This window comes from Diadema setosum, chromosome 14 (assembly GCF_964275005.1).
Source record: "Diadema setosum chromosome 14, eeDiaSeto1, whole genome shotgun sequence".
In the NCBI taxonomy this organism is placed as follows: domain Eukaryota; kingdom Metazoa; phylum Echinodermata; class Echinoidea; order Diadematoida; family Diadematidae; genus Diadema; species Diadema setosum.
The window spans coordinates 38,113,573-38,129,369 of NC_092698.1; the positions used below are offsets into that span (position 1 = coordinate 38,113,573).

At 37.2% G+C, this 15,797-nt stretch overlaps 1 protein-coding gene and 1 long non-coding RNA gene across 2 annotated transcripts; both read right to left on the reverse strand.

The window, feature by feature from the left end:
• Positions 1-1,063: 1,063 nt before the first annotated feature.
• Positions 1,064-11,516, reverse strand: LOC140238097 (uncharacterized). The gene is made up of 4 exons (XR_011901882.1): positions 11,270-11,516; positions 2,722-2,819; positions 2,084-2,160; positions 1,064-1,127 (listed from the first exon to the last, which is right to left on the reverse strand). It is a non-coding gene; the product is annotated as an uncharacterized lncRNA (long non-coding RNA).
• Positions 7,427-10,993, reverse strand: LOC140237763 (uncharacterized). The gene is made up of 3 exons (XM_072317697.1): positions 10,651-10,993; positions 9,403-9,581; positions 7,427-8,821 (listed from the first exon to the last, which is right to left on the reverse strand). Exons 1-3 carry the CDS (start codon positions 10,874-10,876, stop codon positions 8,186-8,188), a joined length of 1,041 nt encoding a protein of 346 aa, XP_072173798.1. The 5' UTR covers positions 10,877-10,993; the 3' UTR covers positions 7,427-8,185.
• Positions 11,517-15,797: the final 4,281 nt, after the last annotated feature.

Below are 15,797 nucleotides of genomic sequence, written 5' to 3' on the forward strand. Positions count from 1 at the left end.
TTTTCCTTGATGGGTAGGGTATTCTGAAAAGAATGATGACACATAACTTCAAACATGTGTACATCCTCTGCTTGAGACACAAACTAGGTACAACGTGTGTTAAATTCTAAAATTTATTGTTTGTGATTCCACCATCTATTAACTGATCCTCCCTTCCCTTTATGTTTGAAAAAAAAAAAGTCAGAATCTACACTTATTTAGTAAGATACATCTGAAACATAATAGCACATGCAAAGTAAACCTGCAGTAAAATCTGTTGGTGTCTAGCCTCATCCACAGACCCATGGGAATATCAAAGCCTGGATAGGAGGAGTGGTTTACTCCCCTTGCAATCCAGCTTGTCATAGGCAGGGTCAGGAGTGGGTGAGGATAGGCAACAGTGTGATTTCTAGCAGGACAAAGGACTGCATGAAAGACACATTCATCAAAAGGCAAAGTGGACAATTCAAGATACTTTGCACAGTTTATGGCAGTAATCATGGGATCAACAAAACAGTTTTTGGAATGAATTGTAAATGAGGGACAAAATAGCCTTAATACAAGCCTAGACTTTTCAGTTGCAGTCATTTGGCATTTATTTTGGTAGGTGGTGCTGCTGATGGAAGTGTCTTCACGGCTACTAAGAGTGAATAGTTTAGCGCTGTGCTACCACACAGACAAGACTGAATTTTTAATCATTCCATTGTGTTACAAACATAGAAAAATGGGACAATAGCTGCTGCTATTTCTACTGCATGTGACATTCAGAAATTTGGGTGAACACAGGTGCACGGGCTTCAAACACCTGCTCTGTTTATTTGTAATACCTTAAATGTTTGGAAATAGATGACATCAAAGACTTCACATATTTAGTCTCGGCACAGGGCAGTAAAAAAAAAAATGGAGGTCAAGGAAAACCAGACTTTTTGCAATCCTGCTGTGTATCTTTATCCCTCCCCCCATCCCCCCCCCCCCCCCCCCACTATGATTTTAGAATATCCCAGAAGTCAATCTCATGCTGATGTCCACTTTGCCAATTGAAGTGTTTGGAATCTTCCACTCTCCTACAGGATGGTGCACATGGACTCGGTCTTTGTCACAACTGGCACAGTCCCTTCACCCTTGTAATTCTTCACAGCATCGACGACCTGTTTGACATACAAAACAAACAAAAAGCAGACCAAACAGGCAAATCAGGATCAATGCAATGTTCTCTAAATGCACTAAAGACAGAAACTGCATACAGTTTCTTTAATCATGCACTAATGCAGAATAACATTTGCTATATAACCTTCCATTCTGGGGAATTTAACACAAAACTGCTGAAAACCCCACTATTGAGAACACGAGTAATACTTGGACTCCACTCCCTTGAATAAAATTTACCTCAATTTGTTTTTTGTTTTTGTTTTTGCTTTTTATCTAGCAAGGCCAAAATTATATAAAGGTTAATATGGTATGCTACCAAACAGAATTTTCTATTTTCACACATGGTGTGAGTGCATTCTACAAACCTGTTTTCAATCTACGAAGTTGCAATGATGCTAAGTATATAGCAAAATGAAATTGCTTGGGAAAAAAAATGTAGTCCTTCCCATAACAAAAAGAATGCTGTTTGATTGGTTTTAACTGAAACTACATAAAGAGATTACTTCTTTTATGTTTCATTCAGAAATAATGTATACAAAGTTGGTATTTCCAGCTGAGTGGAAGCTCAGGAAATCAGCTGAAAAAAACAAACAATGATATCCTTTAGTGTTTACATAGAATTCTGAATGTGTACGCTATCTTTCCTCAGCTGCGCTTCGGAAAGATAGCTACATCCAGATCGCCTCGGAAGTGATAGTTTGTCCCATCACCTTCACCAACGTTGATTATTTGCTTAATATCTGTAAATGAAAACAATCTGTCTCACAACCAGATTTTGTCAATGAAATTTCATACATTGTAGGACCTTACAGTCACATATTTCAGAATTAACTATGGCCACTTCTTCCACAAACCTCCTCTCCTAATACTGACATACAGTATTTCCATTTATTACATTTTACTGGTATTGTCTTCAGTCTCAGCAAACTAGACAAGAATAGCAGGATAACCTTACCTCCTCAAAGTCTGGAAATGCTCCAGACTCGAGTTTGGAGAACATAACCTGGCCATTCATCTTCACTTCGAATGAAGCTGAGAACAAGAACATATATGAAAGAAACATTTAATGAGTGAGGGCTGGAGGACCTGGAAATCACAAGTCAAAATAAAAAAGAGAAGACCTTGTCAATCAAAGACACACTGAGAACATACTTCTACTTCAGATACAAACTGCAAAGTATATTGATTCTTGATTGTTAATTTCATATTGAAATGAAGTCATGAAATGCAAAACACTCCTCTCTGCATTATTTTTAATTACTATCAGAGGAGATAACTTCACCACAACTGTGTTTCATTGAAGCAAAAATGTATCAAGTGATCAATGATCAAGTCATGCCATTTTGTCAAGTCACATTGTTTGTGCTTGACTGACATTCCGCAGCAACATTGACCATATCAAGCTGTAAGCACTCCTTGACATATGATTACTCAACAATACATGTGGTTCTCTTTGTACACTTCCTGTATATGAAAGTACTCATGAGATGTGGATGAAATCATCTGCTGAGTCAGAGCTCAGGAGCACCACGTTTTTGAGGATGTAAACTATTCCATTGCAGAGGAGAGGAAAGGAAGGACTGCTCAACTCACATGACCTGCCCTTCTTGCCGGTAACCACCGCTTCACTGTCTGCCGCCTCCAGCTGGGCAGCAAGCTCCCGGAAGCGGGGATAGTACCCTCAGGAGCCACTGAAAGACAGAAAGAAAGAACCGGGTTTGGTGGGTTAGGCATCAAGTCAACGCTGACCAAGTGGAACCACATCAGCAATCTAAAACAGTACATCAAGTCACTGTGTAATGTTAGTAATAACAGAACTTGACTTCTATTGCGACAAAAAGTTGCAGGGATAAACGACCTGGAAAGCAATCTTTCAGAGCAAACATTTTAAATGAGTGTTTTTTTTTCCCTCCCTTACCTCACCCATTTCCAAACATTTTTTCGTGACTGGAATACATGTTGGTTACAAATATCTGCCAGTGAGGAGAAAGTAAATTTGTTCCCAGCTAATAAGAGCCTAATCTGTATATCAACACAAAATATGCATAATTTACATGTCTATGTATGTAATATACTAGTACAAGTGTACTAAATAATAATGCAAAACCAGAAACATTTGTGAATTGGAGCCAATGGCCTTTTCTGTGGCATGAAACTTTAGTGCATCATCACTGGCATTCAGGGCATAATGTTGACAAACACTTTTGCACGCATTTAACTTTTTGCAAATCTTAGCTCCTTCGCAAAAGTTTCATGCATGTGAAAATTACTGGTTTTACAGTAATTGAAGATATCTAACAATATATTGATAAATTCATAAAATGCAGAACCTTACGTACATCATATATTATTCTTATGCAGTGCAAGATTTCCCGATAAACTTAAACAAAAGTGGACTTGTATCAAATTAAGATATACATGTATATCACATTATATGTATTTACACATGTATATATGTACATGTTTTGTCTGTGAAAAACTTTGATCTGCAATTTTAAAGACACCTGCACCAAGCACCACCTTTGTAGGTGCAGCACATCTCATATTATCCCTTTAGCATGGTAGAAACTTCTTGCAATATCATCCTCTATTTACTGAAGAAAGCTGTAAATGTCACACTACTTCCCACAGTGAGTTTCTACAGTAGCATTGTTACTGTATCATGAAGATTTATAAACTTACAATGCAGGGATGATGCCACAATATGAACCAGTAAAAATAAAGTTCTAAAGCAAAATGCAAACGAACAAACAAACAAACAAACAAATACAAAAACTATAAACACAACAAAAACAGAAAAAAAACAAATAAACAACTCCTGCCCCCCTCCCCCCAAAGATTTTTCATTCATCACACAAAAACCCTTACAAACACACACACACACTTTATTTCTAGTAATCTTTATTTATACACACACGCACACACACACACACACACACACACACACAAACAAACACATACACACACGCACAAAATCTGTCAATCGAAATGTAAGTTCAAAGGATGATGTTCAGGCAATATCAAATACTGGTGACTCGATACCTCTCTTCACATCTATTGATGAGGGTCCATATTACCATTTTATAGTGCTTCCCACTTAGTTGGCCTGCTGGTATGTGCCATACATTCATTAGCATGTTTGGTAGTAATATGAAACAGTAGAAGAGTAGCAGTGCCGTCATACATCTGAGAAATTCATCATCTTTCATTGCATATTACACCCTGACTCACTTGACACTTACTATTGTCACATGTCAACAATAAAGCAAGTGAGGGCAGTACATGAAAGTGTCTTTGAAGACGACTGGCTTTTAAATCTTACCAAGCTTCTTTATTTTTTAAATTGTTTTATTTGTTTTGTTTTTATCAGATGATGAATTTCACATGTACTGTTGACATCGGGCAAGTTGAATAATAGCCTACGTCAAAGGTCTTTTCAAGTCCTCTTCTCTTTATATTCTATTGATTTTAATCCCTCATAACTTGATTTTTCTCCAAGTCAAAGCTATTTCTTCAGGCCAAATATATTTAACTTAGACAAGGTTGACTGTATGTCAGTATTTCTAGTAGGGAAAAGGAAAGGAAAAGAGGTGCAAACTCTAGAGAATATACATGTAGGACATTAAATGTCACATTATCAAATGAAATCTCATATTATGTATGTAGGACATTAAATGTCATGCTGTCACATGAAATCTGATATGATGTCCTAGATCTCTTTTTTCTTGATGTTGCCACTGCTGGGGGGTGAGAGCCTCAGTATGTCTGCATTGATCACACCACTCTGTTACAAACAACATTAGGAGTCCATAACCATTGATTACATTTCATCAATGAATGTGTGCCATAACCATTTATTTCATTGTATGAATTACATTCAAGTTCGTCATAATCAACTCAAAATGTTGAGTTGTGTGGAATTTTTTTAGACCATGATTACAATCAAACATGTAAATTCTTTAATTTATAAGATTATGAATACAAACATGGTCACGACTGACAATACACCCTCAGTGCAAATTAACCATCTACATTATCGGTTATGTACATGAAATGAAGAAACAATCTATTTACAACAAAAATGGGCAAAACAGTGAATCCAATGAACATTCTCTGAAGTGTTTCATGTACAGTTAAAAGGATTGAGAATTGTCCACAACAAAAACAGGAGAAACAAAAATTAAGCTATGATACAACATTAAATCCAGACATATTTTTCTAAGACTTATCTCTAAAGCAAATTTTATTCTACAAAAATAACCATAACTTCTCTTAATCACAAATATTTGTATTCAGGTGTACCAAATACAGTGAGAATTGCTGAATCAAGTACTGTAATCAAGCAAGAAAATTCACATGACAGATCAAGAACTTTACAGACACGAGTTATGAAATCTTACCTGTCTAAAAAGTCAGGATTCATTGTGTTCCATAAAATAGTATGGTAGTACCTTGGATTCTGAGTGTACATAATATTGTGACCATCATAACACATTGTAATAATAATACAATAATAATAATAATAATAATAATGTAATGATTTTCCCTAGATCTATTAAATACATTTCGTAAGTTAGCTGATCTTAGGGATGTGAATGATTACACTATCATATTGAACTGAGTTATTACGTTACACTAAAGACAGTCAGACATTCTTGTATGTCCTTCTCATCAAAAAAAAAAAAAAAAAAAGATTTCATACAAGCCTGATTAATTTGCCTAATGAATCATTTTGGAGTATTTCAGGATAAAAAGAGTATAGTAATTTTGACTGTTTGCATACAACTTTTATTCTTTCAGAGCCCTCCCTGTTTAGTAGTACTTACGTAGAATGTTTTGTGATAAAAGCTTGTGCCATGTAGCAATCATATTTCCAACTCTCGCGCAGAAAGTCGATGGATACTGCTGTGGCCCGATTTGTTGATTGTGAATAATCAATTGTAAAACATTACTTAGCAACCATGATCGGGTACATGTTCTCAAACTGCAATACTGTCGGTGTATCTTTTTGGCTTATAATTCACATTTTCATCTTATGCAACTGAAATCCTATTTTCAAAGCATTACTGCACTTTTTTCACTAAATGTCCATTTCAGAGCAATAATCGACAGTTTCTGCAGACGTATGGAAACTATGCTTTACCTTGAAGCCCAAAATACAAGTAGAGTATGTACCAAGAAACAGGAATAGCAGGCAATTACTGTAAAACGAGGAATGTTCGCATGCATTTTAATTTTGCGAATTTCGCGAGCGCCAAAATTTGCAAAATTAAAATGCGTGCGAAAGTTCTTGTCTATACTATATGCACTGAATGCCAGTAGCAATTCGCGAAATTTCATGCCGCAAAGAAGGCTGTAGGCTCCAATTCACGAAAATTTCATGCCGCGAATATATCATGTTTTACAGTATGACATACTACTTGAAATATCTTTGAATACTCAAAATGTATTTACTGTCATCTTTAGACAGAAAAGAGAATCCATGATTGAGACATGTTTTCAACACGAGATCTTATGCTACAAGTACTTCACTTTTGTGTCACATACTTACTGAGGGCTTTTATAGTTCATCTTCCAGTTCTTGTGATTTCATGTCAATTCAAGGGCTTCTTCACAATTTGTACAAATCATCAAAACATTGCAGATTTTATATTCCCTTTGAAATAAGTGAAAATAAACTTGAAACTAGTGGGCTAAGGGAGCCAGTATTACAGATTTCATGTTCAGTGTTTCTGTTACAAATATGGAAATTGAAACAGCACACCTAAAAATGTTGCTCACATGGAAAAATACAGTATCAACAACAACAAAATTGTCATGTATAACTGTATAAACTAATCTCCTACTCTGATGAAAGAGAAGCCACATGATGATGCAAATATCCCCAAATCAATCTGCAGGGAGCATCAACATATCACATTATGTAATCACCCCCTCCTTCCATGACAGCCCTTGAAAGGAAGCATACTGACATTCTTTTTGCAATTTATGATGTTCAAGGGCAATTACCCCCTGGACAATTATCCAAGACTCTTCCCCTGACCCAAACCCTAATCATAATCCTGAACCTAATCCTAACCCTAGCCCAAACTCTACCCCTAAACCTAACCCTAATCTGTACTCTAACCTCAGCACTAACCAGTATCAAGGCGGGGGGGGGGGGGGGGGGGGGGGGGGGGGGGGTGTATTTGTCCTTGCGGAATAATTGCCCAGATATGTTTATGGTGACACAGTAATGAGTTCATTGCTATTCTTTGAGCTGTGGAGAATATTACAAGGAAAGCCAATGTAGCTACACTAAAGACCAGAATAAGAAGTTCTGCATCGATCCATTTAATAAACATTTCCACATGACAGCTGAAGGAAAAAAGCAGAAAACCTGCCGCTTTTATCATAATGACCTCAATGCTTCAACCAGATGGCTAAACTGCTAATAAAAGAGAAATGGCATACGTCAACTTATGCAGTGAAAATGCTGACAAGCATAGAGTGGTTATTCAACACGAGTTTGCTGGTTTTTGACATGCCGCATATACATTCTGTATTGCCATGTTTGGTTCAGGACCTTCAGAAAAGTTTGCCTTGTGATATATGCCCAAATTCTTCTTTGTTTTTCTTTGTCTTTTGGCCCGAAGTTTATCTTGCAATAAAAGAAACTTCAATTCCTATAGGATAACAAGTAAAGGAGAGTTTGGGCCAAACAGCTCACCTTGTTAAAAGCAGATTCTTGTTCCACCCAACCTCGCTATAAATGGGATGACCCTGCACCTGCTTATACAACATACTCCTATCTGATGCTACTACTATTCCCTCTTTTCTTTATTTTGCATTTCTCGAAAAAAACAAAAACAATAAACACCCAGAGTCTCTGCGGCAACATTTTTTGATGAGACACACAATTGTCTCATTCTTAAATTTTACTTTCAGACTGATAAAAATATAACACATTTTATCCTGTAACCTGTACAAGGTACATTTCAATAATTGTTTAATTATAAGAGGAACAGAGAGGCTGCCAGGCAAACTTTTTGCAAGTCTGGAATTCCTAGTCCTATCATCACAGAATCCTACTGTTGTTGGTATCACACACCACTCCCACAGGGTAGCCATCCTGAGTGTGAGTCCCATCCCCATCTCTTGGAGCATGGTAGATTCCTTCGTTTGACGTCTCAGTCCAACCTGTTTGTGCCTCAAAGAGCACTTTCTGGATCCTCATCTTGGCGATGCGCTTGGCCTGAATGTCAGTCACTCCTCTCATCTCGTTTCCCACATAGCGACCAAACACAGCATCCTCATCCTCCTCTTGCGATGTGCGTTCGGCAAACGTCAGGACGGTCTTCAGTAGCAGGTTGCTGCTCATCTCTTCTGTGCTGCTTTTCGTAGATGAGGAAGGGGCATCCACGAGGGGAGTGTGGTCCTTTTTCAGTTTTTTGAGTGGTCTGCGTACTTTTAACCTATTGCTGCTGCGGTACTGAGATATGGACGGTCTTGAGATGGATATTGGGGAGATTCTCCTGGTGTACTGTGTCTGGTAAGCGGAGGAAGAGGGCAACGATATAGGCTGGTCTAGCTGAGATGGATTGGTATTGATTGTGCTTATTGGAGGCTGTGAGATGTCCGACTCAGAAGCCACATTGTCATATATTATATCTGCTATATCTCCATTCACTGATGATTCAAGCAAGTCATTTTCCTGCAATGGATAAAATACACAAACAAACAAACAATGTGAAACTTCATGAGTACATCCATGAAATGTGCTCATTTGTTATTCGTTTCTAAGCTGCTTACTTAACTCAGTTTACAAACCAAGCACACGTCGCTTTGCCCTGTGGGTTAGTTCTGCAAAGTTAAACTGAAAGGAGCACAAAAAAATTATTTCTGGTCTTGTTCCAACACATCTAATCTCTCCTGTAGTGATACGAGTTACTGCTCAACACCTCATAGACAGATATCTACCCATCAACCAGTACATTTGATTCAATGCCTGCTAAAACCTACACAGACACATCAGAAACAATGAAAAAGGAAAAATCACACTGTCAGACAAAGGATAACAATATTAAAAGCTCCATAAATATTGCACCAACATGTGTATAAAGCCACAGGCAATGGAAGTGTTATAACTTTAAAGGGACTGGCCAGTACAATGACACAGGTTGGTGTCAGTATATAAGCCACAGGTGGGGTAGTATTCTTCACTTGAATTGAACGACTGAACAAATGGCATAGACAGTAAAACGGACTGTCATTTCTTTTTCTTTTTCTAATTACTTTGATGGACTCGGAGTCAGCCTTGCGGGGTATTATGAAGTCATCCAGGAAGCTGAGTTTGGGGAGGAGCCACCAAGATGACACAGTGAATGCAGTCTTGCACTTGGGATGCTGTCCCTTCTGAATGATGCGGGCATACTGTGTCCGGATGCTTTTCATCTTGGCACGCACTTCCTCCTCTGAAAGAAAGATAGGTCTATTAGCTGACAACAAATTACAGTTATCTGAATCTAATGATCTTAAACTTAAAAAAACTTTAAAAGCCTTCTCGGAGAAATTTTTTGTTTTTGCTGAATTGATGTGTGAATAGGATCTCTAAACAACTTTGTTAGGTGAGGACTGCAGGAGATGCAATGCTAACTCTACTTGGCTTGGTCTAATTAAGAAATTGATTACCAGTATAAAGAAAAGATAATCATACAAGTTAAATGTCAGTCTGTCTTATTATGAAAACAGGCAGTTTTTTTTTTTCCTTTCCAGAACTTCAATAAAAAAAGCCAATTGCTTTGTAATCTTGTGAAAACTACAATGCAATTTATCCATCACTATCAGCTCTTGGTCTGAAATGAAATTCAACAAGAAAGAAAGAAAAAAAAAGAGAGCAGATGATCATTACTCATGCAAGTATGTCAGTCTTTCTTAAAAGGTGAAAGACAACATTTCCCCCCCCCCCTCATCAACTTCAGCTAGAAGCAAAAATATTGTTTTGAAATTGTACAAAAACTTTAAAATCTTGACAAATTAAATTTTATGTTTTCTAGTTTTCTACTTTGTTAATCATCTGACTTTAACATGAATAGGGTTCTATTTGTAGTTTAGATGAAACGGCACTTTTGACAAGGTCTGTGGATTAGACAACGTTCTACGCCCCTTCATGAGACCTACCAATATCAATACCAGAGTCCATGCTTCACATCTTATAGAAGAGACTTCAGAATTATAAAAAAAAAAAAAAAAAAAAAAAAAAATTAAAAGAGAAATTTTTATTGTTTCATTTTTTTTTTGGTAAGCTCAGACAATACTAAAAGAAAAAACTCTCGCCAAGCAAAAACGCCACCCAAAGAGTAGAAACGTCGTATGGCCTAAATCTTTGGAAATATTAATACAATAGGATCTACAGTAAAATTTACATCCCACCACAACATTCATGCAAATTACGCACATGTTACATGATCACCACTGTTGTTACACCAGCAGTGCAAACGTGTCAGCAGAAAGGCTTGTTGTCTTCACATACACAGAACTCACCGTCTTTTCCCATTCGATCAGCAATATCCACCCAAGATCTTGCTCGCTCTTCTCTATTGTGGTAGCCGGAACTTGTGTTGTCATACAGACACGGCAGACTTTTGTAGATTTCAACCAATTCTAGCAGTTTGTTGTGCGTCCAGCCGTGATCATCATGTGAGGTAGCCATTTTATCACCGTCACTTTTGAAGCGTCTACTGTCCTGCGATTGCAGCATGGCCGCCATATTGCTTACAATAATACCATCACATGATTGCGAGTTGCTGCAGCATGATTATAATTTTGTTCTGTGATTGGCCAACAAGCTGTAACGACACAAAAGATCTGGCGTTGCTGCCGCGCCTGCGCTGGTTCTCCGCACGCAACTTTTGTTGTGGCGAGCGGCTGCCGAAAATCAACAACCGCAGGTCCGGTGCCGCTGCGAGAGTTGCACTGCGTGATGCATACGAAGCGGCAGCTCGCTAGCAGCTGTCGGAAGTGAACCGGCCCTAGAGAAGAAGCCTTACAAAAATAGTAATGCATACAACTGTACTCGTCATATCATACAGAGTCAACAAGTCTAGATAATTTCGTCTAGATTGTCCAAGAGCAACGTAGTTCTATAACACACTATACTTACCAGTATTCGATTTCAATCGTCTTCTTCGAGTCCATAATGAATGTAGCGTCTCACTCGTCGCAAAACTGCACACTTACAAGCGGCACAGGAAAAATTTTGTATGCCTGACTTTTTACAGGAAAGGGACGTACGGAGCTAGCTCGGAGTACAACGCACATGCACATTTATCATGGCTATTGTGTGTACGAAGAACCGGTAGTACAGTAATCGGTATCGCAGATCGATCCCTATAACAGAAAGTTAGGGATGCTGTCCTCTCGGTTTGGTGTCAAACCTCACAATATTGTCCTTGAGAATTCTGTGACGAACACAATGTACAAAACTATGAGGTATTATATTTGAGATAAAAAAAATAATCCTTTAGTGATTGGTGAGCTTCACGTGATTACTAGTATGTATTCTAAATTACTGTATTTTGTAATGTTGACGACACTCCATTGCGACATTTTCCGAAGCCGGCACTATTTTTTTTTTTTAAATATATGTCACTGAGCAATTGTGACATCACAAAATAATTCGGACGTTACGCACATATGCTTCGTATAATAAATGTGACAATGACAATGACAATGACATTTTTTTTCCCCATGTCACTCAAATATAGAGTATTGGGGAAAATCAAATCATGGCACAGAGTAATAACACAAAAACGAAGAAAAATACAATTTATAACTACTATTTACGTTATTTACAAATCAACAGCAAAGCACAGTAGATAATATACATTTGATATAATTGGCGAAAATCTTGAACGAAATGCGTTTGATAAACTATTTACATTATTTACAATCAGTAGTAAAAACAACAATAAAAAAGATGCATGTATGTATGAATGAAAATCTTGACTGAGTATGCATGTGGTTAATTAATATATCAAAGTATGCAGATGGGTTTAAAAAAAAATATCTTAGATTATATTGATTAAAATTTCTGCTAGGCAACACCGGGTATTAGCATTATCATTTAAAATTGCTCTCTGTATCGAGTTCAAGACACTGTTACAATATGAGATTGATTTAAAAAAGAGTGAAAAGCAAAACAAAACAATCCAAATAATTAAATATATATACAAACAAGGAAAAAACTGACGAAACACAACTGTACAGTATATATATACACATTAATGAAATAACAGAATTAAGATATCAAAAAGGGAACAATACTAAAGTTTTATGTTAAATGGATCTTCATTATCTCTATCGAAAATTTAGCTAGATTTAGCAGTTCCTTATTACATTCTGTATTGAATAACTGATTCATCTTCAATGCATTTGGGCGGATCCTATAATACGGTTTGACAAACTTTTTTCTGCATGACTCCATCTTTGGGCATTCAAATAAATAATGAAATTCATCCCCTATCCGACCCAGGTTACAAAAGCTACACAGTCTGTTTTGTCTTTCAATTCCCTTATATCTTCCAGAAACTACAGGTAAACGGTGGTTAAGACACCTAAATTTCGCAAGTGAAGTTCTATAAAAACATGGCAATTTAGTTAAATAAGAATCCAATGATAAGGAGCTCTTAAAAACCCTATAGTTGATGCACTGCGTGCTAGTGTTAACTTTATTCATCCATTTTTGAGTATACAAATCACAAAGCCTGAGTTTAATTGCTGGCCTCAGCCACTTAATAGACAAGTGTCCATAGTCTTGCCACACATTCGACAGTCCTAAGTCGTTTAATATTTTCTGGATGTGTAGTAACCATGGAGAGGAATAAACGTCATGTTGGTGTAAAAGCTTTAGGATATTGCACATAATCGTAGATATTTTAACTTCTTTACCATTTATAGTTCGGAACCAAAAATTAACCATTCTTTCCTTTATTGTTCGCGACATTTCAAATCTCCCAAGCTCACCAAGGGCCATGCAGTTCATTGTAGTTTTTCTTAATCTTAGCACCTGTTTACAATAATTTGTATGGAAGGCTTCAATTTGCTTTAGATTAACGAATGTAACAATATACAAAGCAATTATGACATCACAAAGCGACTCTGACATCGAGCGCTGCTTCGTATGTCACTGCACTATGTGAAATGTATGAATTCCTAACGAAAGCAATAATTGTGACATCACAAAGCAATTTCGTCATCGCGCGCTGTTTCTTAGGTCATTGCACTATGTAAAATGTAACAATTTGAAAGTAAAGTACAATGTGTACGTGTACTAGTTATTCTGACATCGCGCGCCGCTTCGTCGGTCACTGCACTTTGTGAAATGGCAAAAAAAAAAAAAAAAAAAGATAGACGTGACATCGCGCCGGTCACCATAGGATTCCTCCCCAACATCGCATCCACCATACGACTTCATATCTAACATTTCCCCTTTTTTTGTCTTTTGATAATTTACAGTTTCTGGGTAAAACTATGACCCTCGATGTCTCCCAAATCACTTTTCACTCGGAGGCTGCGCGTCAGTGAATCATACTACTAAAGTATTTTGGAACCCCCCCCCCCTTCCACATAATATATTCAACTAGAAACTCTCAAGGCACTGAGTATCGCATGCATACTTATCATCACATTATCAAGTTGTTCCTGGATTTGCAGGGGGGAAAAAAGGAACAGAATTAACTGGGTGGAAATCACATTGAAAAAAAAAAATCGCTCACACTCTTCCCAGAAAAGAATGACCAAAACCAACAAATACAACGAACATGCATGGCCACATCATTAGTAACCCCACCACGACAACGTACGGCATGATATATCTACGTAACAAAAGCAAACAAAATACTTGTAACAATCAAACAAGCAAACAGCAGACAAATAAACTTGCTTTTGCGTTTTTGCAGCTCTGGCAAAGTCAAAGGTTACAAATGTGAGACATCATGAATAAAATTTGATCTGATTGAAAACTTTGGTTCCTCTGTTTGTCTGATACTTTCCTTTTAATCATCATCATACTGTACACATTGTAGTTTGAAGACTCTATTTATTATGACTGATAGAATAGAACTGTGAAGGGAGAAATCGCCTTCTCGCGGAGCTTGAATGTCTTTGAGTGATACCATGCTGAAAGATATCTTATTGCATCTCAAAGGAAGCTCCTCCTTAGGTAAAATTACATCTTATACAAAAAAGTTTGAAAGTTTGGGATTTATCATCCTCATGCTTCATAACTGACAAAGTATTTGGTGTTGTCTTATAAGATGGATCTTTTAAAGGGATTTTTTGACCAACGAAATCGAACTGACTATGAAAAAATTATATCAGAACTAGATAAATAAGAAAAATGTAATAGACCTCCACCGTTGTCGAGTCTAGAAACATTTATGTGATTAGTATTTTAGTACCTTACACGTAATTGCGCAACAAAATAAAGGGGGATTTTGAAAAGAATTATATATAGCTTCTTCGGACGGGATATAAAGATCTACTTTACACACGCGTCCTACGGATAAGGTACAAATAAGTACGCAGTGAAAATTATAGTTGTGTGCAAGAATAGAAGAAAAATGAGAGAGGCAGGACAATGAAAAGTGCCCTTACATGTTCACTTCGTCTATTTTTGTTTGTTTCTCAGGTCACACTAACTAAGATTCATATCAGCTCGCCCTTAGTGGCCACGTAATCATGCAAACATAACTACACTCATTGCACATCGATTATAGGGTCATTACTGCATCAGGATTCAACATTAACTGTTTGTCTGCGGGTGGCCCGAAAGAAAGACATGTAGTGACCAGAAATAAAAGCGAAGGCAAATCAAAGGTAACAATCCATTTTGAATGTTAGTTGCTCCGATCACAAAAAGGAAAATTTGGTTGCCCAACACCAATTTTCAGTTGTCCCAGGTCACCGGGCCATCGCAATGTTGAGCCCTGGCTATATTATGATGTTTTTATTTATTACACAATGGATATGCAAAAGTGCAGTGTAGCATTTTTGTTGCGGCATAGAGAATTAATGTCATCTCCGAGAACTAAAGGCTGAGCAGGCCTATACAGTATGCCCCCCCCCCCAAAAAAAAAAAAAAAAAAATACAATCGGATTCCCGCATTGGTAACTTCCAATATGACTAAACTGTTTGAATGCTATTTCAGGGTCTTAAAATATAACATCTTAGCTATATTTTGAAGAAAAGCCCATTAAATTTGGTTAAGTGGTCACGGAGAAATGTGGATCGTTGTAAAACATGGGTCTGATTCTTCCAAGTTTAGCACTTGGATGCTCTTGGAAGTGAATGATCAGAACTTGGAGAGAAGGGATTTCTGACAAACTCTACAAAAATCCTCATTCTCTTTGAGCACTGAACCAAATTTGACGGGGTTTAGTGTAAGATGTGGGTAATAAGTTATAGTTTCATACCCTGAAATTGTATTTGGATTAATTCACTATTTTTAAAGTTATCGTTGAGGATGGTGCCGTTGTATTTTTTTTTTTTTGGGGGGGGGGGGACATACGGTATAATGTTGTCGGGAAGTCAAGGTGACGCAAGCCTTCAACGAGAAAACAATCAAATAAAATAGACACTTCTATCATACAAGCGTTTCAAATTCGAGTGCACAGAATCACCCGTGATT

Bases quoted from the DNA above. Each gene is read 5' to 3' on its own strand.
- LOC140237763 (XM_072317697.1), bottom strand. From the start codon at position 10,876: ATGGCGGCCATGCTGCAATCGCAGGACAGTAGACGCTTCAAAAGTGAC. The intron at 9,582-10,650 runs GTGAGTTCTGTG...TCTTTCTTTCAG, and splicing joins TGATCGAATGGGAAAAGACG to AGGAGGAAGTGCGTGCCAAG. The intron at 8,822-9,402 runs GTAATTAGAAAA...TATCCATTGCAG, and splicing joins CTGACTCCGAGTCCATCAAA to GAAAATGACTTGCTTGAATC.